The sequence below is a fragment of the Hylobates moloch genome, unplaced genomic scaffold (assembly GCF_009828535.3).
Source record: "Hylobates moloch isolate HMO894 unplaced genomic scaffold, HMol_V3 SCAFFOLD_13, whole genome shotgun sequence".
Taxonomy (NCBI): Eukaryota; Metazoa; Chordata; class Mammalia; order Primates; family Hylobatidae; genus Hylobates; species Hylobates moloch.
In genome coordinates this window covers 9,064,166-9,083,637 of record NW_026652288.1, presented here as the reverse complement: position 1 = coordinate 9,083,637, position 19,472 = coordinate 9,064,166, and the positions used below count along the sequence as shown (strand labels likewise).

General features: G+C 42.2%; 1 protein-coding gene across 1 annotated transcript in view; it reads left to right on the top strand.

Moving 5' to 3' along the window:
• Positions 1–1,274: 1,274 nt before the first annotated feature.
• Positions 1,275–19,472, top strand: part of ADAM17 (ADAM metallopeptidase domain 17) — a 71,956-nt gene continuing 53,758 nt past the window's right edge. Inside the window, exons 1-2 of the mRNA XM_032172184.2 lie at positions 1,275–1,529; positions 13,779–13,911. Of these exons, the coding sequence (XP_032028075.1) occupies positions 1,433–1,529; positions 13,779–13,911 (230 nt within the window). The 5' untranslated portion in view covers positions 1,275–1,432. The remainder of the gene's footprint in view (positions 1,530–13,778; positions 13,912–19,472) is intronic.

Here is a 19,472-nt window from a genome sequence, read left to right as displayed (position 1 = left end):
AGAGCTTGCAGTGAGCCGAGATTGCGCCACTGCACTCCAGCCTGGGGGACAGAGCGAGACTCCGTCTCAAAAAAAAACAAAAAACAAAAAACAAAAAAACATAAATTTTAACCACAGTTTGAGTATTTTATTAGCAATAAGCCTTGAAACTTGACTAGGACTAGTATTTTATTCCTAACAATTTACCGTTTCCTAATAAAGGCTGTCTCACTCTTAAGTGGAAAACGTATTATGTCCTACCTTAATAAACTTTGGTTGAACTAAATAAAACAGCAACAAGTACTCAACGTTTTTAGACTGTTTTATTCAGTACCATAAACACTCACTAAACTATACAGAGCTAAAATAATGCAAAAGATTGCAAAACAAACTGCCTTGGGAAATTTCCAGTCTAAGCTAAATGCACCAAGTATAGGATTGAATTTTAAGAAGTTGGTGGGAAGATTCCAGCTCTTGAACTCACAGGTAAGGTCCTAGGATTCTATTTGTTGAAGTGTCTGCAGACCCTCTCCCTACAGCAGGGGCGTGGAGCAAATGTGCATTCAGGAAGTGCTTATTAGTCCCCCCAAAGCCTTTTTCGTGACAACAGACGGATGGAGGCCTCAGACGACTCCAGCAGTCGGATCCTGAACCAGATGCCTGAGCTGCGCTCGAAAGGCTCGTCTCGCAGGAGCTGGCGAGTGGCGCGGGCTTCGGAGGCCGGGCTCGGGGCCCGGGGGGAGAGTCCGTGCCCAGGGCACTCTGTAGCTCGATTCATGTCCCCGCCCTCCCACCTGAGCACACTGGGCAGAGAGCCTGCGGCATCGGGCCAGTCGCGCCTCCTCATCCGCCCTGGGCAGGTCGCTGGGCCCCAGGCCGCTTTTTACAGCTCCTTTAATAAAATGGACCGCAGGGATCCTAACCAGACGTGGGCACCAAGACAAAGGAGGTGGCCAGACGCGCCTGAGGGCCTGCTCGCTAGCTCCCGCTCCCCATTCCGCGGTCACCCGGGGACAGAGGCCAGGCCGGACTGGGTGGAGTTGGGACTTCTACGTCTGCGTCCAGGAAGGCGCCGGGCGAGCCCCAGCTGGACGTGACGGGCGGGGCCGAACACGGCAGCCGACCAGAGGCCCGCGGCGCACCGGCGTGGGGCGGGGCAAACGGAGCCTCCTGGGATGCCGCGCGGCAGCCGGCTTCCGGCTGTGGGTGGTGCGGGGTGGCGGGGGACAGCGGCGGCCGGAAGCTGGCTGAGCCGGCCTTTGGTAACGCCACCTGCACTTCCGGGGGCGTCGAGCCTGGCGGTAGAATCTTCCCAGTAGGCGGCGCGGGAGGGAAAAGAGGTTTGAGGGGCAAGGCCGGGCGGATCCCGTCCTCCCCCGATGTGAGCAATTTTCCGAACCTCCGTCAGGCGAAGGCTGCCCAGAGAGGTGGAGCTGGTAGCCGGGCCGGGAACATGAGGCAGTCTCTCCTATTCCTGACCAGCGTGGTTCCTTTCGTGCTGGCGCCGCGACCTCCGGACGACCCGGGCTTCGGCCCCCACCAGAGACTCGGTAAAGACCCAGGGGAGTTGGCTTAGGCCGGCGCCTGGAGCGCTCGTTTGAGGGAAGAGCAGGGGAGCTGGGTCTATCAGGTGCTTGGGGGCGGGGTATTGGCGATGGTGGCGCGTCCCTAAGTTTTCAGTGTAGAAGGGGGTGTGGCTCTCGGAGTTTGGGGAAAGAATAAAGGAGATGGGCCTGCCTCTGAGTGGGAAAGGGCTACTGGACGGGCTCCATGTAGTGACTGAGCGCCTGAGAGGGGTTTGCTCTCTGGCTTTGTGTTTGGGGAGGGTGTTGGGAAAGCGGTAAGGAGTAGGGCGGCTGGATCTTGTTTGGAGAGGGAGATGTGGTCAGGCTTAGTAAGGAACAAATCTAGTGTCGTGTGTTCCTACCAGAGCCAGAAAGGAAGGGCCCAAAGCTCCAGAATTCTTCCTGGTCCTCGAAGGAGGGAACTAGAATTTCTGCTGTAGGAGGTACTTATGCAGTAATGTCGTTGGGAGGCGGAGACTGGAGTTGGAGTCTTAAGAGTTGTGTTTTTGCGAACATCCTAAGCACGTTCTTGGTTATTTCAGTTGTAGTTTATTGGAGGTGCTTGGGAGATGGGGGGAGGTGGAAACCTGCTAAGCCAACTCGTGGTGCTGCCACTGTAAATGCTTTCCTTGCACTTTATACAAAGAAATTATCAGGAGTGACGAGTTTGATGAGTTTAGAGGCTAGAAAGTAGAGAGTTCCTGTTTCATTAGATTTTCCAGAGAGATTGGATTTTAAGGATGGACATGCATTAAGGGATCTGAACTTTGGTGGGAGTAAGTTTGCGTGAACTTTTAGTGTATTTTAAAATTCTTTTATCTTTCAAAAATTGACATGTAAGACACTGATTAATTAGTAATAAAGTGTGAAATAATGTTTTTCCAGTGTGTGAAATTGTAGGCTTGCATGGTTGTACTGGTTCCCAAATTTCACCATGATACCATGTGTAGCATTTTTTTTCTTTATATTTAGTGGACAGAAATTGTAATGGATTGATACGAATATTAAAGGTGTTGAGAGTGTTATCACTTGAACAGCTGTCTTATGATTCTTTCCGATTGAAATGGATTACAAGTGACTAATGAAAGGCAAGGGATCTAATTAGGAAGTGCTGAGAAGTGGTAAGTCAGTACAAATTGAAGGACATTTTGAAGTAGGATTGTGGTAAGGATGGAGGGATAGGGTAAGGGTTTTTATTTTAAGGATAAATGTTAGTAAAAAGAATAAATATGTATTTTGAGATATTAAAATTACGTTTGCACCACCCTGACTCAACTGTTTCACTTATGTTATTAATCTGTTGTTCGTAGGTGGAAAAATAAGCATGACTCCCAAGGAAGCATACAGTTTAAAGAAAAACATTACTTTCTAGATCAATTCATAAAATTTGCAGATCGTAAGGTTTTTTAGACCATTTTTTTTTCCAAGACGGAGTCTTGCTCTGTTGCCCAGGCTGGAGTACAGTGGTGTGATCTCAGCTCACTGCAACCTCCGCCTCCTGGGGTTCAAGCAGTTCTCCTGCCTCAGCCTCCCGAGTAGCTGGGATTACAGGCATGTGCCACCACGCCCAGCTAATTTTTGTATTAGTAGAGACGGGGTTTCACCATGTTGGCCAGGCTGGTCTCGAACTCTTGACCTCGTGATCCGCCCACCTGGGCCTCCCTAAGTGCTGGGATAACAGGCGTGAGCCACCGCTCCTGGCCCATATATTTGTTTTTTATTTGCAAAATGCACACCATCTGTGCCAGAAGAATGCATAGACTTTTCTTTTTTCTTTTCTTTTCTTTCTTTCTTTCTTTTTTTTTTTTTTGAGGCAGTGTTTTGCTCTTGTTGCCCAGGCTGGAGTGCGATGGCGTCATCTCAGTTCACCACAACCTCTGCCTCCCGGGTTCAAGCAATTCTCCTGCCTCAGCCTCCCAAGTAGCTGGGATTACAGGCATGTGCCACCACGTCCGGCTAATTTTTTGTATTTTTAGTAGAGATGGGGTTTCTCCATGTTGTTCAGGCTGGTCTCGAACTCCTGACGTCAGGTGATCCGCCCACCTTGGCCTCCCAAAGTGCTGGGATTAAAGGCTTGAGCCACCATGCCCGGCCTCTTTTTTTTTTTTTTTTAAACGAAGTATTTGAAGGACACACAAGTATTATAGGTGGCATTGGAAATACAAAGCTCAGACGATATCCATCTTCAAATGGTTATGGCATAGTGAAATAGACATCCATTTAGGACACTTCTAAAACAGCATAGAGGAGAGTGCTAGAGTACGTTATAGCAAGTGTTGTCACCAGAATCTTAGAGATCAAGTCTAGTTTTCAAATAAAGGAGGAGGAAAATGAGTCTCAGGAAGATGCTGTCAGTTGTCAATGATGAACATAGGCCTTGTGGGTATTTTTCTTTTGAAGAATGACTTTTTTTTTCAGTTTGTTTGACAGCTTACAATATTACAATATAATTTGTTGCTTAACTTAAACTTACCATAAGATTGAGTTGGTCAAGACTAGCAAATAGTTTCATAGTTGAAAAGCATGCTTTATTATTTATTTTTTATGTTTCTTGTCCTACAAATATTACTATACTGCAGTACTAAACATTGATTAGGCATATGACAACATTTTTCTGAAAGGCAAAAAATACCTAATAAATTGAAGCCTGGTTTTTAGAGTCCTCTATGGGTCACCAAAAATGATTTCAATTAAACTGTTATGAATTGCATAATTTAGGAAAGTTATGAGTCATATGAGCTTAGTCATGATGATATCTTGTTGAAGTTGCAGCTGGGGTGTATAAGTCTCACTTTGATTTCAAAATTGTTTTCCCTTCCTGTTACTTTTAATAAAAGAGGATGTAGTGGGTGGGAGGAAAAAATACAGGTCACAGATGAGGGATGAGAAAGTTTGTATCTGAAACATGTATTTTCAAATTTACCTTGAGGTTATTGGCATGGGGATTCTCCGCATTGCAGTGCTGATTTCATTATTGACAGCACCATTTTACTCAGTATTTTGACATCTGGCTTTCTCTTTTGATGTTAATTTTGCTTACTGGCTGCATTCCTTTGAAACCTAAATGCTTAACTGCCCTAACTGCTCCAAGGGAGATGTAACTCTGCTTTATGTTAGTCTAAGAGATAAACCATATTTTAAGAGTAGAATGGAGAGGAGTTAAGCAGATAATTGTGATGGGGAAACTGGAGAGATCCTTTTGACTTTCACAGGATTTCCTAGAACATTAAATACAGGTTTCCTCCAAGGCCAGTTGTGGTTGATTTTTGGATCCTTCACCATTTTCTATTTGTGAGATGATAAGTGTATACAGCTGGAAGTGTAATGTGAAGGAAGTCTGAAAAAGATTGATAGGAAAGGAGAACAGGAATGGGCTTCATTGAGATAACGGAAGTGAAATGAAGGGCTTTTCATATATGGGTTGAGCATCCCTAATCTGAAATGCTCCAAAATTTGAAACTTTTTGAATGCTGGCATGACAGCACACATTACCCCGAACACACGATTTTTTCACTGTTAATGGTACTTATGTGTGAATAGATATAAGAAAATGATTACTTGTTGTAGCATGTAAAATCAGTCAGGAATGATGGTGATGCCAAACAATCACAGATTATTTATGTGGGTGGCCGAGACAGTGACACCTTTGCTTTCGAATGCTTCATTGTACACAAACTTTTTTTCATGCAAAAAAAGTTACTTAAAAATATTGTTTAGGCCAGGTGCGGTGGCTTATGCCTGTAATCCTAGCACTTTGGGAGGCCGAGCTGGGTGGATCATGAGGTCAGGAGATGGAGACCATCCTGGCTAACATGGTGAAACCCTGTCTCTACTAAAAATACAAAAAATTAGCCAGGTGTGGTGGCGGGCGCCTGTAGTCCCAGCTACTCGGGAGGCTGAGGCAGGAGAATGGTGTGAACCTGGGAGGCGGAGCTTGCAGTGAGCTGAGATTGCGCCACTGCCCTCCAGCCTGGGCGGCAGAGCGAGACTCCGTCTCAAAAAAAGTGAGTGAATAAATGAAACATAAATGAATTTTATATTTAGACTTGGGTCCCATCCCCAAGATACCTCATTATGTATATGCAAATATTTCAAAATTTAAAAAATTCTGAAGAATGAAACACTTCTGGTCTCAAGCATTTTGGATAAGGGATGCTCAATCTGTATCTCTTTATTTACTCCTAAAATCAGCCAAGGAAATGGGCATCTCTCCGTTCTCCTCACTTCCTTTTTGTTGTTGTTGTTACATGAGTTGTACTGGTTTCACTTCATTTGACAGTGTTCTGCTAATGACTAGACATGTATCTCTGACCTGGACTTGTTCTCTGGAGCTCATATTCAGCTGCTCATTTGGCACTTCAAATATAACTGTCCAAAATTAGTTACCTTTTTTTTTTTTTTTTGAGACAGAGTCTCACTGTCACCCAAGCTGGAGTGCAGTGGTGCAATCTAGGCTCACTGCAACCTCCGCTTGCCGGGTTCAAGTGATTCTCGTGCCTCAGCCTCACGAGTAGCTGGGATTACAGATGTCCCCCACCACGCCTGGCTAATTTGTGTGTGTGTGTGTGTGTGTGTGTGTGTGTGTGTGTGTGTTTTTAGTAGAGACGGGGTTTCATCGTGTTGGACAGGCCTGTGTCGAACTCCTGACCTCTGGTGATCCACTTGCCTCAGCCTCCCAAAGTGCTGGGATTACAGACGTGAACCACTGCCCCAGCCAGTTACCTATTCTTTTGATTACAAGAATGAGTAGCTGGACACAGTGGCTTACACCTATAGTCCCAGCACTTTGGGAGGCTGAGGCCGGCAGATGACTTGAGGCCAAGAGTTCAAGACCAGCTTGACTAACATGGTGAAACCCGTCTCTACTAAAAATACAAAAATTAGCCAGGCGTGGTGGTGCGTGCCTGTAATCCCAGCTACGGGGGAGGCTGAGGCAGGAGAATCGCATGAACCCGGGAGGTGGAGGTTGCAGTGTGCTGAGGTTGAGCCACTGCACTCCAGCCTGGGTGGCAGAGCGAGACTCCATCTCAAAAAAAAAAAAAAAAAAAAAGAATGAGTATTGGATACAGGTTTAGCCTAGGACTAGGCAGGGCTGCTGGTAATTGTGGAAGTAGTCTCATTGCCTAACCTGAAACTTGCATCCTGGTTACTGGTCTTACTGGAGAGTCTTGGCTCAGATTACGTCCCAGGTCTGTTGAGGAGCTCTTGATAGGGAATTAGTTGAAGCAGCTCATATTCCACCCTCCTTTACTGGTATAAATCCATAAAATTGTTTAGTTCCCAGGCTTTGGGGTCCCTGGCCTAGCAGAGAGCACTGCTCCCTTTTTCTCATTCCTTAGTCCCAACAACCCACACCTGACACTTAACTATACGTGGCCTGCTTCCCTGCCCTGTGTGTTTTTGGGAGTGCTGAAGAGGAAGGCTCCTGTATCTTCAGCACAAACACAGTAAACACTTCACAGCAGTACTGGCTTATGTTTTCCATTTCCGATATCAGAAGTAGGAGCATGACACTGATAGTGTCATTTTGGGGGAGCTTTTTGTACTTCATGCAGCAGAGCAGTGAAGAGTGAGCTGAGTACCTTGGGGTTCTGCAGTACACTCGCAAGTAGTAGTTTAGGAAAACGCAATTTGCTGCAAAAATAAAAGAAATTGATGTAAAAAATCCACAAGCTGGGCACAGTGGCTCCCGACTGTCATCTCAGCATTTTGGAAAGCTAAGGGGGAAGGATCACTTGAGCCCAGGAGTTTGAGACCAGCCTGGGCGACATGGCAAGACCTTGTCTCTACAAAAAAATAGATACAAAAATTAGCCAGGCACGGTGGCATGTGCCTGTGGTCCCAGCCACCCGGAGGATTGCTCATGCCCAGGAGGTTGAGGCTGCAGTGAGTGGTGATTGTGCCCTGCCCTCTAGCCTGAGCAACAGAGCGAGACCCTGTCTCAAAAACAAAACAAAAACCCACACGTTTCCAGAACCTTCTCATATAACACTTTATTTACATTGTTCTTAAATACATTTGGGACAGGTACATACATAGCACTATACATATGTGTATATATGTTGATATACACACAAAATTATATACATAATTTTTGTTTGTTTGTTTTTGAGACGGAGTCTCACTCTATCGCCTAGGCTGGAGTGCAGTGGCGTGATCCCAGCTCACTCACTGCAACCTCTGCTGCCCAGGTTCAAGCGATTCTCCTGCCTCAGCCTCCTGAGTAGCTGGGATTACAGGTGCCTGCCACCGCGCCTGGCTAATTTTTGTATTTTTAGTAGAGACTGGGTTTTACCATGTTGGCCAGGCTGGTCTTGAACTCCCACCCTTGTGATCCACCCGCCTTGGCCTCCCAAAGTGCTGGGATTACAGGTGTGAGCCACTGTGCCCTGCCATATACATAATTTTTTAAAGTTTCACGATTAGTTTTAGCTTAAAAATGTCAGCTCTGGGCTTAATGAAGAAAATATGGGTATTCTTTATGTCAATACATTAAAGTCAGTGGCCATAAAAGCTTATCCCAGAGACAAAACAATTCAGATATAAGAGAAGTGGGGGAGTGGAAGGTTTATCACATCTTCTGTAGGCAACTTCACAGCTACAACCAGAAGGCCAGTTTGTTACAGGCCTGAAAGCCCAGTTTTCTTTTTATTCCTCTTTGAAACCTTTAGAAGGAACAAAGTATTGGCTACTTTTTAACACTGATGTCAGTGTTAAGAATCTTGTGATAACATAGATTTACTCTCCCTGCTGAAAATCACTATATGGCTCACCAGTAACACAACTACAACATGATGACTTAATGCAAAGGAAGTCCTATGTAAATGAGCAATGAAATTGCAACTATATATAAGGAACAAAATAGAATATGAAACTCCAGAATCTTTTGTTTTCATTTGTTTCTCCCAAGGCTCTGTCATTCAAAACTCCAGAATCTTTCAGCATCCAATTGTCTCCTGATATCAGCTCCTCTCTTGTTTTTGTTTTTTTTTTAAATCACGATGAGCCACAACCTAGGAGTCTTTTAGTGGTTTCTATTTGGTTTGCTCTGCAGCCTACCAGCAGATTTCCTACATTACAGTTTTGTTCCCCTCTAGCCCATTCTCCACTCTGCAGTCATAATGAAATTTCTTTCTTTTTTTTTGGGATGGAGTCTCACTCTGTCACCTAGGTTGGAGTGCAGTGGCATGATCTTGGCTCACTGCCACCTTTGCCTCCTGGGTTCAAGCGATTCTCATGCCTTAGCCTCCCAAGTAGCTGAGATTATAGTCACCTGCTACCGCGCCCAGCTAATTTTGTATTTTTAGCAGAGACAGGGTTTTGCCACGTTGGCCAGGCTGGTCTCTAACTACTGACCTCAAGTGATTGCCCACCTTGGCTTTCTCTCTCTCTTTTTTTTGGATTTTGAGACAGGATCTGGCCTCGTCGCCTAGACTGGAGTGCAGTGGCACAATATCAGCTCATTGCAACCTCTGCCTCCTGAGCTCAAGCCATCCTCCCACCTCAGCCTCCTGAGCAGCTGGGACTGCAGGTGTACACCACCACGCCTGGCTGATTTTTGTATTTTATTTTATTTTATTTTATTTATTTTTTTGGTAGAGACGGGGTTTTGCTGTGTTGCCCAGGCTTGTCTTGAACTCCTGGGCTCAAGTGATCTGCCCATCTTGGCCTCCCAAGGTGCTGGGATGACAGGCATGAGCCACCACAGCTGGCTCATAATGAAATTTCTAACTTACAGCCATTGCCATTATCCAAAGCCCAGAATCCCTGATTTCCTTCCATAGCCCTTCGTGACCTGACCTGTGCCTGACTCTCCAGCCTCACACCTCCTATTCTCTCTGTACTGCTCTGCACTGCAGCCTCGTTGAGTTGCTTTCACGTCTTTAAGTGTGTTCTATTTTTTGTGGACTTCAGTATATGTTATGCCCCTGACTTAAGGCCTCTCCTTTCTTTTCCTTCTCTGGGGTGCTGCCTCATCCTTTTGGTCTTCAAAACTGTTTCCCTGGGAAAACATCTTTGACTCAGCAGGCAGGGATCATGCCCTTGCTGTGTCTGTGCATAACTTTCTGCAGCTACTTCTGTCTTGGTCTGTGATGTACTTTATAATAATTTTGGTCTTTCGTCCGGTGTCACAATACTGGAAGTCTATTTCTTTTTCTCTGTGTTGTATCCTTAGTGCCTGAAAGGTAGGAGGTTCTCAATAAATATTTGTTGAATAATCAAGTAAATGGAGTCTGGTGGAAAAGAGAAAAAATAAGTGTAGAATGTGTGTGCAAGAAAGGAGGGGTAGGGGGATGAAAAAGATAACAAAAGCACATAACAAAACAACAAAAAGCAAAAACAACAAAAAATAAAAAGCAGATGACAAAAAAGATAAAAAAGTTAACAAAATGATGATTGCTGTGGCAACTTGTAGAAAGTGAGGAAGGTGCTCTCATTCTAGAGAGAAGTAGGCAGCCATTGTAGTTTTTTAAAGAGAGAACATGGGCTGGGCTCTGTGGCTCACGCCTGTAATCCCAGCACTTTGGGAGGCTGAGGTGGGTGGATCACGAGGTCAAGAGATCAAGACTATCCTGGCCAACATGGTGAAACCCCGTCTCTACTAAAAATACAAAAATTAGCTGGGCATGGTGGTGTGCACCTGTAGTCCCAGCTACTCGGGAGGCTGAGACAGGAGAATCGCTTGAACCCAGGAGGCGGAGGTTGCAGTGAGCTGAGATCACGCCACTGCATTCCAGCCTGGCAACAGTGAGACTCCACTTCAAAAAAAAAAAAAAGAATATGGCCAGACACTGAGCTGAGATAGACAGTGTGGCAGTGTCTTTTATTAACTGTAATAAACTACTGTAAGAAGCAGGTGGTTTATACTTAAGTTTATTGAGAGAATTGGATATGGATAAGAGACAAACTCTTGGGAAATGGGGAGAAATATAAATTCTGTTGGAAAGGCTGTAAAAAATTGAGATTACTAATGGTTAGAATTTTGGAAGTGAAGTGCAGTGAAATATTGAGTACCCGAGAGGTTACTTGTTAGTGAAAACACAATAGCAGTAGTACGTAGCTACAGTTTGGCTCCAAAGGAAGAAATGTTTTTACTATAGTTTGTAATGGCTTTAGAATCTCCAATTTGAGATATCCAGTTATTAAAAGAGAATCAATTACAGTTGAAATGCATTAGTTAAGTATTTTAAAGTGCTTTAGCAAGCTACATTTAAAAAGTGCTTATTATAGAAAATATACCCAAAATAACCAATGATGTTGTTGTCTTGTGCTTATTTTTTCTAGACCTATTTTTATACATAGTTAAGATTATACAATATGAATACTTCTGAAATCTATATTTAACATTATAACATGTATTTTTCCATGTTCTTTCTTTTTTTTTTCCTTTCTTACTTTTTTTTTTTTTTTTTTTTAGACAGGGTCTCATCCTGTCACCCAGGCTGGAGTGCGGTGGTGCTATCTTGGCTCACTGCAGCCTTCACCTCCTGGGCCCAAGCGATCCTCCTGCCTGAACCTTCTGAGTAGCTGAGACTACAAGCACATGCCACATGCCTGGCTAATTTTATTTTACTTTTTGGAGAGATGAAGGTCTCACTGTTTTGCCCAGGGTGGTCTCGAACTCCTTGGGTCAAGCAATTCTCTCACCTTGGCCTCCCAAAGTGCTGGGATTACAGGTGCGAGCCACTGCCCCTCAGCCCCATGTTCTTAAAAACCTTTTGTAAACGACATTTAAAATAGTTGCAGGTTTTTTCCCCTGTCTTTGGAAGTGTTACAACATCCAACCATTTCACAGTTACTAATTTACCTTCATTCTGGTTTTTGTCCTTGAAAATAAGGCAAGGCTGAATAATGAACATCTTTGTGGCTAAAGTTTTTTTCTTTACTTTGAGTTTGTTTCCTTCCTTTAGCTTAGTTCAGTGGTTTTCTTTTTTCTTTTTCTTTCTTTTTTGAGATGGAGTCTCGCCTTGTTGCCCAGGCTGGAGAGTAGTGGTGTGATCTCAGCTCACTGCAACCTCCACCTCCCGGGTTCAAGCAGTTCTCCTGCCTCAGCCTCCCGAGTAGCTGGGATTATAGGCGTCTGCTGCCATGCCCAGCTAATTTTTTGTATTTTTAGTAGAGACAGGGTTTTGCCATGTTGGCCAGGCTGGTCTTGAACTCCTGATCTCAGGTAATCCACCGCCTCGGCCTCCCAAAGTGCTGGGATTACAAGTGTGAGCCACCACGCCCAGCCAGTTCAGTGATTTTCATACTTGAATGTGTCAGCATCACCTGGAAACCTTGTTAAACACAGACTATTGGATCCCACTGGGCGGATTTCTGTTTGAGTAGGTCTGAGGGGAGACCTGAGCATTTGCCTTTTTAACAAATTCCCAGGTGATGATGATGCTGCTGGTTTGGGAACTACACTTTGAGAACTACTAGGCTATATTATTGACAATGAAACTATAATGTTGAGGTTAAGTTCCTAAGTCAGTAGGAGTGATTATGATCTTGAATGAAACTGAGTTCATGTACCAACCTGTATCAGGGAAATTGAAGAACTAAATGACCATATTGCATTTCAGCACTGAGAATTCGTGCAGTTTGTGAACATGTGAGTGCTGATGTGTGCAAGGTTTTTGATGAGGCAAGGATGTTGTAATGAATAAAACATAGCCCTTTTTGGCCTTTTTTTTTTTTTTTTTTTTTGAGATGGAGTCTTGCTCTGTGCTCTGTCGCCAGGCTGGAGTGCAGTGGCATGATCTGGGTTCACTGCAACTTCTGCCTCCCAGTTTCAAGCGATTCCCCTGCCTCAGACTCATGAATAGCTGGGACTACAGGCACCTGCCACCACGCCTGGCTAATTTTTTGTATTTGGGTAGAGACCGGGTTTCACCATGTTGGCCAAGATGGTCTCCATCTCATGACCTTGTGATCCCCCTGCCTTGGCCTCCCAAAGTGCTGGGATTACAGGCGTGAGCCACCGCGCCCAGCCTGGCCTTTTTTTTCCCCCCAGAGATGGAGTCTTGCTCTGTCACCCAGACTAGAGTGCAGTGGCACAATCTCAGCTCCCTGCAACCTCTGCCTCCCGGGTTCAAGCGATTCTCCTGCCTCAGACTCTCAAGTAGCTGGGATTACAGGTGTGTACCACCACGCCCGGCTAATTTTGTATTTTTAGTAGAGACAGGGTTTCACCATGTTAGTCAGGCTGGTCCGGAACTCCTGGCCTTAGGTGTTCCTTGGCCTCCCAAAGTGCTGGGATTACAGGTGTGAGCCACCATGCATGGCCTCATTTGGGAAACTTTTGATATCAGAATCTTAGGTTTTTCATTAGAGATTGTCAGATTCCATATTCCTCTGGGAGGTAAAGGCCTAATTGCTAGCATTCTGGAAGCCAGTTAGGGTAGGAGGGTAGGGTATTGGGTAGAGGATAAACAAGGGGTTTGGGAAAGGCGGGGGGTGTCTCTTGGCAGTTGTATGGTTAAATTGAGTTTTTGTTTTATTTAGTGATATGTGTTTTTTGGGTACATGTGATATTTTGATACTTGTATACAATGTGTAATGATCAAATCAGGGTGATTGGGATACCCATCATTTGAAACATCTTTTCTGTGTTAGGAATATTACAAGTCTTCTAGCTATTTTGAAGTATACAATAAATTGTTAAATATATTTTCTGTACTGTACTATCAAATATTAGAACTTACTAATCAAACTGTATTTTTGTAACCCTAACCACTTTCTCTTCATCTCCACCACTCCCACTTCCCTTCTCAGCCTCTGATAACCACCATTCTGCTGTCTATCTCCACGAGATCCACTTTTTTAGCTTCCACACATGAGTGAGAGTCTTTCTTTTAAAACTGGTTTTGTGAGCATATTTAACATCAGTAGCAATAAACTTGTATTTGAAGCTCCTGTTGCTGTATTTTGAGGACCTTCTAAGTCCATTGGAAGGATTTTGAATACCATAGTGTCTACAGTGATATTTGTTGAAAGAAAGGGAAGGCATCAGTGCAAATACTTTTAGACAGTTTTTAAAGAGACTCAAGTCACCCAATTTGCCTTCTAAAAATCCTTCTGATTTTGGAAGAGGCAGCGGAGTTTCTTTTGATAAAAAATGACTTATAGTTTGTGCTTGGCACTTCCTAATGGATTACATCAGGAAAGATTGTCTGGCACTCTCATTTTAACGATATTGCAATTGATTATTAGGTTTAGATGCTAATACCTTTTTTACCTTTATTTCAGAGAAGCTTGATTCTTTGCTCTCAGACTACGATATTCTCTCTCTATCTAATATCCAGCAGCATTCGGTAAGAAAAAGAGATCTACAGACTTCAACACATGTAGAAACACTACTAACTTTTTCAGCTTTGAAAAGGTAATTTGGATTATTCATGGAATAATGTTGGGGCACTGGGGACTTGGTTTGGCAAAAACAAAAAAGTAAGGGTATCTACTGAAATCTTGGGAAATTACATTTTAAAGATTTGTAATTAATATAATTACAGTCTGTTATATGTGATTTTCCAGTATAATACTTATTCTAAAATTCATACTGGGGCTGGGTGCAGTGGCTCACGCCTGTAATCCGAGCATTTGAGGGGGCCAAGTCGTGTGGATTGCTTGAGCTCAGGAGTTTGAGACCAGCCTGGGCAACATGGCAAAACCCCATCTCTACTAAAAGTACAAAAATTAGGCATGGTGACATGTGCCTGTAATCCCAGCTACTTGGGAGGCTGAGGCAGGACAGTCGCTTGAACCAGGGAGGTGGAGGCTGCAGTGAGCCGAGATGGTGCCACTGCACTCCAGACTGGGCAACAGAATGAGACTCTGTCTCAAAAAATAAATAAATAAAATAAAATAAAATAAAAAAATAAATAAAGTTCATACTGATGAGTATTTTTAAAAAAGTAAATAGGTGTTGCAGAGGTCTTAATGATGGTAACGATGTTTAGAAAATTCTAACAGATAATTTTAATTAATTGAATGCTTATAAAACCTTTTGTTTTTGGTGCTACTTTAGAACCATCAATCATGTGCTAAATATTATCTTTATATATGAAGAGATAAAGATTTTGTTCAGGACCCCACAGCCTGGTGGTGAGCTGGGTCTAGAATTTACTGTTCTATTTATTTATTTAGCTAACTAGTTAGTTAGTTTCCAAGATTCTTTAACCTGCTTCATATTTATTTATTTTTAAAGACAGGGTCTTGCCATGTTGCCCAGGCTGATCTTGAACTCCTGGGCTCAGGTGGTCTTTCCATCTTGGCCTCCCAAAGTGCTGGGATTACAGGTGTGAGCCACCATGCCTGGCGCAAATTTAATCTTCTTTCTACATTGAGTTCCTCTTACTTCTTAGCATAAATTGCTGGATATGTTCTATTTCAGTAGTAATTTTAATATCACGTGTTGTTTTGCACATTGAAATGTTAAATAATTGCAGGCCTCTTTTTAAAGTCTTTAGGAAGCTTTATTCAGTATCAAAAAAACAGACACATGGAGAATTGACTGAACTATTCTTTCTTTCTTTTTTCTTTTTTTTTTTTGAGAGTCTTGCTCTGTCCTCCAGGCTAGAGTGCAGTGGTGTGATCTTGGCTCACTGCAACCTCTGCCTCCTGGATTCAAGCGATTCTTGTGCCTCAGCCTCTCGAGTAGCTGGGACTACAGGTGCATACCACCATGCCTGGGTAATTTTTGTTATTTTTAGTAGAGATGGGGTTTCACCATGTTGGCCAGGCTGGTCTTGAACTCCTCACCTCAAGTGATCCACCATCTCGGCATCCCAAAGTGCTGGGATTACAGACAGGAGCCACTGCACCTGACCATCTTTATTCCTTATATAGGACAAGCCTTCTCAACTACGTTAAAAAATAAAAGGAATATGTGCATCTGGTTTAAAAAACAAGCCATGGAGGATACGCAAAGTTTTTACTTCTAACTCAGTTACCCTTCTCAGACCCAGATATGTGCATCTGGTTTAAAAAACAAGCCATGGAGTATACGCAAAGTTTTTACTTGTAACTCAGTTACCCTTCTCAGACCCAGAGAGGTTTCCTGTGTAAACTTCCAGTTTTTTTTGTTTTGTTTTTTTGAGACAGAGTTTTGCTGTCACCCAGACTGGAGTGTAATGGCATGATCTCAGCTCACTGAAGCCTCTACCTCCCGGGATCAAGCGATTCTCCAGCCTCAGCCTCCCAAGTAGCTGGGATTACAGGCGCCCACTGCCACACTCAGCTAATTTTTGTGTTTTTAGTAGAGACGAGGTTTCACCATGTTGGCCAGGATGGTCTTGAACTCCTGACCTCAGGTGATCCACCTGCCTTGGGCTCCCAATGTGCTGGGATTACAGGTGTGAGCCACCATGCCCAGCCCAAAATATTTTAATGCGTATTTTTTGCCTGTAGGTCTCTGTATGTGTGTGTATAGGTGATATAGATAGCATATTTACCTCACTTTAAGCAGCTGCATAAATATTCCTATTGCATAGAATTGTAACAACATACTAATACACTACAGATGGATATTGTTTAACCAAAGTGATTTTTTTAATATAACAAACAATGCTCTAGTGAGTATCTTTGTAAATGTATACCTTGGTGAGGTGTTTTTATAGGATATATTCCTTGAAAGAGAATTATTGGGTCAAGGATATGTATACTATGTTTATTGATATTGCTCTTTCCTCCCAAAGAGATTTGACAAATTTATTCTTCCAGCAGCAATATATGAGTTTACCTGTTTCCTGTTATCTTTGCCAATACTAGGTTTATCAGCCTTTAACTTTCACCCCTCTAAAGGGCATGGTATTTTATAGTTGTTTTGATTTTCATTTTGTGTGACATTGAGCATCTTTTTATATATTTGTAAGTAATTTGTTTTATATTTCTATAAACTGCCTTTTTATATCTTTTGACTCTTTTTCTATTGAATTTGTCTTTCTAACAACTGAATTGTAGCAGTGCTTAGTATATTAAGGAGATTGGTCCATTGTCATGTGGTTATTTTAGGCAAATTTTTAATGAAAATTATTTTAATTTTTCCTAGCTATTGCAATTATCCTTAGGTTATTTTTTAATGACTTCTTTTTATTAGATTTTATGTCAGAATATTACAGTATTGGTTATTAGCTTTCAGCTTACACCAAATTTGAGCAGATTGGTAATATTAATAGCTACAGTTAATCAGGTGCTTATTTTCTGTAATTTACTGGCATTTTACATAAGTTATCTCTAAAAGTGATTCCTTTTTTGAAGGAGCAAAAAAAAAATTAAGGCTTAGAGAGCTTAGTAACTTGCCCAAGATTACTCAGCTAGTAAATGACAGATACAAGATTTGAACAAAAGTTGGACTCCAAAACGTATGTTATTTCTGCTATACTGGTGGGGAGTTTGGTGAAGAAGTGGATATAGTAGCAAGAAATGAGTAGGAACAAAGGAAGAGTGAGGAAACTATAAAATGAAATGAACTCAAAATTTAGCTTTTTGGGTCTCTTTGGATTTGAGGTGGCCTGTAGAATCCGTATTCTAAAGGCAAAAACTTCCATAGCCTTACATACTTCTCTTTCAAGTTTGGTAGATGACATTGATTCTTTAAGAAAACATTAAATCGTAGCCACTTGTTATCTTTTCTCTGTGTAAGAAAGCAGGGAAGTATGTAATTTATTTTACAAAGTTTCCATGCTAAATATTTAATGGGAAATTTATCTAACAGTCTATGGAATTTTATACCAGGTGTTTTAAAATAGGTTATTTCCTTTAATCCCCAAAACCATTCAGTTATTAGGTGATATTATTTCCGTTTGTAGATAAATACTTAGGATTCAAAGATTAAGGCCAAGGTCAGACAGTGAGTAAATGAAGGTAGGACTTAAGCCAAGTTTGTCAGACTCCAAAGCCCATACCCTTTCTTTTCTATCATATTGCATTATTAAAGTTTAAAACAAGAACAAAAACAAACTAAGATAGCTGAAATAATCAGTTTGTATCAGGGCTGAATTAACTCTATGAAACCACTCATTATTTGATGGCAAATGAGAAGATTCTGTTTTTCGATAGCAGTGGAAGGCAAAGTAATTTCAACCAAGATCATTGCATTAAATTTGGATGTAACTATTAGAGGTTGAAAAAGCATGGAAACACTGAGAGGTTGTATGAAGAGTTGAAGTAACTTAAGAAAAAAAGAAACTTGTTTAAAATTTGCCTTACAAGTTTCATTTCCTTTTTGTTATAAGTCAAGAAATTGTCAGCCGGGTGCAGTGGCTCATGCCTGTAATCCCAGCACTTTGGGAGGCCGAGGCGGGTGGCTCATGAGGTCAGGAGATTGGGACCATCCTGGCTAACACGGTGAAATCCCGTCTCTCCTAAAAATACAAAAAATTAGCCAGGCATGGTGGCGGGCGCCTGTAGTCCCAGCTACTTGAGAGGCTGAGGCAGGAGAATGAGGTGAACCCAGGAGGTGGAACTTGCAGTTAGCCGAGATTGCGCCACTGCACTCCAGCCTGGGGGACAGAGTGAGACTACATATCAAAAAAAAAAAAGAAATTATCTTATTTTTAAATAATGAAAAAGCTGCAGAGTATATACTGTTTTGATACTTTTTGGATGTTGCCTGAATTTTTTGGAAAAAGTTAAGTGTTTCTCCTAAAAGTGAAATATCTCAGATTATTTGAGAAGATCTAGAACTGATAAAGAAATGAAAGTGATATACCTGACTAAATGGACCATTAAAAATGGTTAGGATAATAATGTTAATTCAAATTGGTTAGCTGGTCTTTAGTTACTGTAAATTCTTAAGTCAAAAGTCAGAAAGATAAAATGGTAAAGAAATCTGTAAGAAAATGACTTCACATAATTTTGGGAGGATAAAGTAAAAGAAATTTTGACATATTCTGTTGGAAGTTTTTTTTTTTTTTTTTGAGACAGAGTCTCGCTCTGTTGCCCAGGCTGGAGTGCAGTGGCGCAATCTCAGCTCACTGCAAGCTCCGCCTCCTGGGTTCACGCCATTCTCCTGTCTCAGCCTCTCCGAGTAGCTGGGACTACAGGCGCCCGCCACCACGCCCGGCTAATTTTTTGTATTTTTAGTAGAGACGGGGTTTCACCGTGGTCTCGATCTCCTGACCTCATGATCCGCCCGCCTCGGCCTCCCAAAGTGCTGGGATTACAAGCGTGAGCCACCGCGCCTGGCCTCTGTTCAAGTTTTATAACTCAAAAGCTAATATTGGAAAATCAAAAAACATGAATTTTATCATCACTTGGTCTTTATCTTTAGAAAAGATCCTTAATGTAGCAAATGATAAATGCAATTCCGCTAATTTCTTTCTGAAAAGCACATTAAGTAATGTTGCAACTGTTAGCTTTAAAACAAAATAATAAGACATTTATAGTAAGTATGCTTTTGAAAGTTCTCAGCATAACTGGAGGGAAAAATCATAACTGAGAATGTGTGGGAAGATATGTTTTAGGATAGCAGAAGAAAATGTTCCAAGGATTTATGAAATAATGTTCTATTGTCTTTTCCCTTTGACTATTAAAAAACCACAAGCAAACTAAAATTACCTTGTTATGCTCAAAAAGTTAAAAATATTTGTTGCCATGGAGATAGTCCCAGTCTAGATTTCTTTCCGGTAGTTTAAAGACTTTTGCAATCCCATGGGGAAGTAATATATTTTCAGTACCACAGCTGACAAAATTTGTTTCTGTGGGTGAGATGAATAATATACCTTTCTTTGTCTTTGGTGTTCATGGACACATTGAAAGACTATAAATAATACTTGAGAAAGTCTTGCTCACCACTTCTAGTTTTCATGTAAGGATGGAAAATCATAGAAAACAAAAAGAATAGTAAGCCAATTAAAGCACTGGACTGAAACTCAACAAAAAGAATAGTAAGCCCACTAAAGAACTGGAGTGTATATCCCCTCCCCTCCCCTCCCCTCCCCT